This window comes from Polypterus senegalus, chromosome 14, assembly GCF_016835505.1.
Source record: "Polypterus senegalus isolate Bchr_013 chromosome 14, ASM1683550v1, whole genome shotgun sequence".
NCBI classification, from domain to species: domain Eukaryota; kingdom Metazoa; phylum Chordata; class Cladistia; order Polypteriformes; family Polypteridae; genus Polypterus; species Polypterus senegalus.
The window spans coordinates 93901724-93908664 of NC_053167.1; the positions used below are offsets into that span (position 1 = coordinate 93901724).

Here is a 6941-nt window from a genome sequence, read left to right on the forward strand (position 1 = left end):
TATGTTAATGTCTTATGTTTATTTTTCTCTTATATACATTTTCTATTTCATGCAGTTTTATTTATATAAATTGCTTTACACACTTCATGTTAAAATTCATACCAAAATGAAAGTCCTTGATTGGCCAGAGTGAAAAGTGTTTGTGTAAAAATTTCAGTGTTTGTTTGTGTTTTTTTTAAAAAAAAAATCTTGGAGTATTCATTTTAATGTGGGCAGTGATTGAACTATATGTAGTAAATTAAAAGCCATGCTTATTTGCCAATTTAAAATCTTTGCTCAGGTACAGCTTAAGCAAATTATTCCAAAAACTCAAGAAGAGCAGTTAGAATACAGTATAGCTGCTGAACGAAGGAGGATGAGATTAATTCATGCAGAAATCATGAAAGACTTACTGAGCAGTGGCACCATCCTTAATGGTAAGTGTTTCTTTTGCACATAATGTTGTTTCTGTAACAAACAAGGTGGAGTGGTGGCTCTGAGGCTAGTGATCTGCACTGGCAATCGGAAGGTTGCCGGTTCGAATCCCGTTAATGCCAAAAGTCCTTGAGCAAGGCCCTTAATTTGCAATTGCTGAGCGCTTTGAGTAATGAGAAATATATAAATGGAAAGAGTTATTATTAAAACACTGTAGTGTGACTATTTGCTTTATGTGAGTGTTTTTTGTTCTTCCCTAGAGGAGTTAAAACTAAATGCACTTGGCTTTAGGAAGTCTATTTGCACTGCTAATAATGAACAAACATAATGAATAGAACTGGTCATGGAAGGGTAAAATGCAGAGAATTGTAGAAAACATGGTATGAACATTAGCTTGTGTAGAATAGGGTATCCTTCTGAGCAAAGTTTCCAAGAAAGCCATTCAAAAAGTCTAAAGCAACTATAAAATTACTTTTCCAGCAGTGGGAAGAGGTGAGGATTATAACTGCAGTGCCTGGAAATTACATGAAAATGAGCTTCACAGGGAATCCCTGTTCTGAAGTTTATATCATCTTTCATATTTGTACTGCAGCTTCATTTTAAAGATGGAGAACCAGGGGCCTAATGTATAACACCATGCGTAGAATTCACACTAAAACATGGTGTACTGATAAAAACTGAAATGTGCATATACAAAAAAAACCAGATGCATATAACTGTGTATATACACTTTACCTTTACAAATCCCAATGAATGTAAAATTTAACGCACGTGCCTACAGCCCCACCCCGACTCCTTCCAGTGTTTTGCATATTTTAATATGTAAATCAATATTAATATCTTTAGTACTGTGTTTTGTGAAGACAATGGCAAAATCACGGGTTGGGGAAGAATTTCGGTGAATCTGAAGTAGAGGCAAGGAAAAATGTACTATTTGTTGGCTTAAGCAGTGGCATAAGCAAGAAGAGGAAGTTATGGAGTGATACAGCATGGTGGAGACACTCAAAGTCAAGTTCAGAAAGTTGCTTAGTTCCCAAAATTGGTCAGTTATCAAAGTTGACATGAAAATTAGACTCGGCCCACCGTCACTTGTTCCGTTTCAGACAATATTACAAAAGTTGACCTGTGTGCAGTGCTCAGACCGTTATGGTGCTGCTGTGCCGAGCACGTCTTTGGGCACTGGCAACACACACACACCTCTGCCTCGGAAATTGCTGGCCGGCCATGTGGCTGTGTGCTGACAGGACGTTGTTCTGGAGTCACAAAATGCAATAGTGGATGATGTAAGAAAAGTGGCCAATGAACTAAGCAATACAAGAGCTGTACTATGTGATATTGAACACAATTTAAATGAATTGCTTAAAAAATAAATGCTACATCTGGTTACCTGTTTTTTACATTCTGCTTGACTACATTCAAACGAATCTGTGACGCTGTCCGATTTGGGTGATCATTTGGTGGGTCAGGTTCATCATACCACATCTCTTCAGGTACGGGCAAGCCATGACACACTTTCTGTGGACTATAGAGCAGCACATTAATAGAATGGAAATGCATTCTATTTACATAAGCAAATCCATTCTCTGAAGGCACCTTTATAGTGTAGCATTGGCACCAAGCAACACCACTTTACATGGCTATTTGAGGTGACTATCTTTAAAAGAACTGCTTGCCTTTTGCCACGCTAGTTGGAAAAAGCACCTGCGATTGTACAGTGCTGCCATTTTTATAGGTTCTTTAGCTATATATGATGTAATGCCAGCTCATTCTTTTGGTGTATTCTTTTGCTGATGCATGCAGCTGACCGCTCAGATTACATTGTAAAAACCGGACAGTGCTGTGAATTGTTCTTTGATGATTTGCAGTTCAACCACAGTGTAAGAAAATCTCATCTATCTAGGTAACAGCTGGCATGGAGCAACTCAGTGATGGGTTTTTTTTTTGTTTTTTTTAAATAAATGATTGGTCAGCAAGTTCACATTGAAAAGCTCCTGTGCTTAAAAACCCAAGAATGAAGAAAACTTTCAAAGGAGCAGGTAGAGCACAATTCCTTAAAGTCTGTCTTTGTAAAGCTGGTTCCAGTTCAGCACACAACTGCAAGAGGATGGCTCTTGGAAATTGAAGTCGACATAGAAATTGGTCATCATAGTGACCATTAATAAATATGCACTCTCTTCTGATTCTTCCATTTGTGACATTTTCTAACAAGGCAAAAGAGGCCATGGGAGTTAGTGCATGGAAATGGCTAAACTGTTATCATATCGTTACAGAATGATTACCATCAACTGAGTTGAACTGGGTGCTGGCAGTTTTTACAAAACCGATCAGAAAAGTGCATACGCAATGTAGGGGGCTACCCTGAAAATGTGTATGGCTTTACTCCAAGTTTAGTTTTTATACGTCTCAGTGTGTGTGAGGAAATGGGCGTACGCAACATTTTTGTGTATATGCACCGTTTATACATGAGGTCCCAGGTGATGTCATGAGACCAAAATAATAATGGTGCTCACAATCTAATATTTAATTTTCTACACCATCTTTTAAACTGTTCCAAACTTTTTTTTTAATATAAATCAGTACATTTTAGACTGAAACAAGTTCTTAAGCATAAAAATAAATCCTCTTTATATCAGTATGTTTTAAATACAAGTAAATCATATTACTGCTTTCTAAAACTTAAGTTATTTCTCAAAACCACATCCTGTTCATCCCAAAAGTGTTTGGTTGGTTTGCAATGTAAAAAAATATATATGTATGTTTGTGCTGTTTTATGGATGGATTGGTTTTCCATATTTGAGTGGTTTTTGCTTTGCATTAGATGCTTTTAGGGAAGGCTACACTGTAGGTTATATGTTTCATTTTTGGAATGCGATACAATTAAGGAGGGGTTGAAGCAGATAGATAAGAATTGTACTCATTAACAGGAATACAGCAAAACCTAGTTTAGTTTGTTTTTGTTTGAAGCGGGACTGTCCTATTTATTGGATAGAAATGTGGCCAAATAAAAAATCTTCCTGTTTTGATCATGGAAAAGTCACACTTTATGAAACAGTATCTAGAACCAGAAACTACGTTGGTTAAGTAAATGACAATGGTAAACTGGACTGAATGTCTATGGAAGATTACACGGGCATCTTCCAAATATAGATACAATTTAGAGTTCTTATTGTCATGACATCATGCTGCCAGAGCAATTAATAATAAAATAGATGCATGATCTTAGACTTAAACTCTGTTTCCAGTTGCTGTGTACACCAATGTGCCTTTATCACTTTTTTTAATATCTTTTAGCGTTCTGTTTACTTCAGGAAAAACAAGCCATAATTGTTAATTTTTCTTTTCAAAAAAAAAAAAAACAAACTAAAAACATGATTGTCTGTAACAGGTACACTTAAATACCAAAACATCAACATAAATTAAGAAAGGTGTCTTTAGAACCTGTTTCTGTACTGATGCAGAGTTAGTACACGTCCTTCATTTGGTATGTTTTGAACCAGTCATCCACTCACAGCCGATGTTTCAATCAAGACAGTGCTGTTTTTTCTGTTTCTTGTACACAAGAGGGTCGATTGCGTGATCTGCACAATTGTCATGCCCCATATGTTGTTGTAGGCTGCTCCAATAAGGCTTAGTGACTTCCACATTTTGTCTGATAGACATTGACGGCTGCTTTATTATGAACAGTGCTTAAGAGGCTAGCATCTTTCTTGTCCTTCTACTTGATCACAATCATTTTGCCTTTTTGTCACACCGGTATGGTTGCATCACAAATCTTCACATAGCTGAGTTCACTGGGCATATCGCAGCAGTTCCATTGTACTGTGCTGTATCGATCATTTTCACAATCCATGGCAATGTCTGATGACTAAGTCACATAGTTATCACTATCACTCAAATTGAGTAGTGGTACATATTTTGTGCTAAAGATGCCTTTGAAACTTTTTGTTTGCCACTATGTTTTTTTTTTTTAGGAGGTTCAGCCAGTTCATAAATGTTATTTTACAGCTGCTGTAAATTAGCAAGAAGCATAGAAGTATTAATGTGTTTTGTAGGATAATGTTATTTCATCCACAAGATGGCAGCTGAATACTGTCCTGAAGTTGTTTGGGCTTAACATATAAAACATTGTGTTATGTCATCCAGAGTGACCCGGGGTTTACCATAATTAAATAGAATTTCAAATTCAAAGTGCTTGGGGTTTAACAACAAGGAAGTTAATTATTGTACACACTTTTATCTAATTTAATGCTAAATCCATGTAGAGATCAATAAGCCTGAGAATGCCATTCTGAATTATTTTGTTGCTTGTCCTCATTTCCATGTTAACATCAAAATCTCCTAATGTAGTTTTTGTGGTACTTTTACATATTTGTGACAGATACCATTCTCTCTGGGAGAGAGAAGCTGGTAAAAAAAACAATAACCTGTATGGTTGTGTGCGCTGTGATTCTGCTCTTCATCATCATGTGGTGTGTGTAGTGTTTTCTGTTTCTGTATTGAGTTATTTGCTGCTTAGAGTGAATGGCTAAAACAAACTTGTTTTTAAAATGTTTTGATCAAATGAACCATTAACAGGCTGTTTTTAATTTTGGTTATACCATTCGAACAATATGTACATCAGGATTGCGTAGATTGTAAAAGGTTTTACTGTACCAGGAGTTAGTGGATACTTGACTATAAAGCTTTGCATACAAATCTGTATTTGTAAAAATGTACTGTATTTAACCAATAAGTTCCTCAAGAGTTTGTATTAAACTTTTATTTAGAATACTCTGACTGCCAAGAATGCAAAGATGCTGTTCCAGCTGAAAAGACAAGGGTGGAAAGTGTGGAGCTTATACTGCCACCTCATGCCAATCATCAGGGGAATACATTTGGTGGACAGATCATGGCATGGATGGAGAATGTAGCCACAATAGCTGCCAGGTAATTTTTGTAGAGATGGAAATAATTAGGCAAAGTTAGGTAATACAAGTCTAATATAACTGAAAAAATGAAATATTTTGAGGCAGAATTTATTCGCCATAAATTAAAACTGCTGCATATTTTTTGTTCTGTATATCAGTGGAATTCCTAGTTCATCATGCTTACATATTTCAAATTTAGTTTTTAATATTCATCATCCATTTTCTGGGCATACTTGGTCCAATTCAATTGTTGCTAGGAGGACACGATACTGGAAGCACTGGGCACAAAGCAGGAACCAACTCTGGTTAGGGCATCAGTCCATTGTATGGCACACCTCCACCCATAATAAGCCATACCAGACTACTTTTGTATTTTAATATTGGGTTAAAAATATTCAGCAAAAATGTGTTTGCATAAAGCTAAAGCTGTTAATCAGATAAGTCAATTTTAGCTACAGTAAAACTAGTCATGGTGTAATGCTCAGCTAAAAATATTTATTTTAAAATCAAATTCAAAGCAATGTATATTTCCAGTTTCACTTACAAACTTGTAACTTTAAGAAAGTACGATGATATTTATTATTTTTAGTAGCTTCACTTAGTTGTACAAGTGCCTTGATTTTAGGAGCTACTATTGCATTCTTCACATTAATATTGTGGTTTGGTCAGTTAGCTAACACTTTTTTTTATTTATTTTTTTTATTTATTTATTTATTTTATATAAATCATTTGTTTCTGGAAGTAGAACTTTTTTTCCCCCTCATATAAAAAGTCCCATTCATTTACTGGACCATCCTTTTACCTTGAGATGCTTCATCTTGGGTAAGGGCCACTAATTCTAAATAATAAAAAAGGGCAGAAGACCTGGTACCTCCTTATGTCTAAATGAAGATGCACTGGTGAGATGGAGTAGCAAAGTTTGCATTAATTATTCAAGTCACAAAATTGTATTTGAGACAAAATGCTACTGATTGGAATCTAAAAAAATTGAAGAATGCATTATGAAGCAGCACTGCTACACCACCATATTCTACTGCATTTTTTTTTTACCATTGCAGAGAGCTACTTTTAAGCCAAGTTTCCATAAGATATTTGCCAAGCATCAGGCATTTGGATTTTCACCAGGTAGCTGCTGGAGTGCACTGCTCCTTTCAATGGTGATAAAGGGGCATCTATGTTGGAGATGCATTTTTTGGGCTTGCTGGTAAATGAGCTTGGCAGTTTTCTTCTTTCCTTGGTCAGGAAGCAACTACCTTATTTTACAATTCACTCAATTTCTGCATACTTTTCCTTAACTAACTTTAAATAACAAAATCCTTCTGTATGATCAATCAAGAATTTCTTTCATCATACAAGTCTGTGTTGTTTCATCGCACATTTTAAAAAGTGTTAAAATATACTTCATGTACATTGTTTACCTAGCATTTCTCTGGCTTACATTTACATGTATTCACCTAGCAGAGGTTTACAAAAACTAGTAAATTCTTGGAAATTATTTTTCTAGATCCAAGGCAGCTTGCATGTATGAAAAAAATTGTGATTTAGTGAAAGACCGGTTGCTTGCATTTTTGTTTGTGGACTATGCACTTTGAGAACTAAAATTTACTTTAGGTAAATGTA

At 35.6% G+C, this 6941-nt stretch overlaps 1 protein-coding gene across 2 annotated transcripts in view; it reads left to right on the top strand.

Annotated features, from left to right (window-relative positions):
• The window catches only part of acot11a (acyl-CoA thioesterase 11a), a 69122-nt gene that overhangs the window by 42301 nt on the left and 19880 nt on the right, over nucleotides 1-6941 (top strand). For both annotated transcript variants that reach the window (XM_039734620.1, XM_039734621.1), the window contains exons 6-7: nucleotides 281-416; nucleotides 5181-5340. In XM_039734620.1, the coding sequence (XP_039590554.1) occupies nucleotides 281-416; nucleotides 5181-5340 (296 nt within the window). The remainder of the gene's footprint in view (nucleotides 1-280; nucleotides 417-5180; nucleotides 5341-6941) is intronic.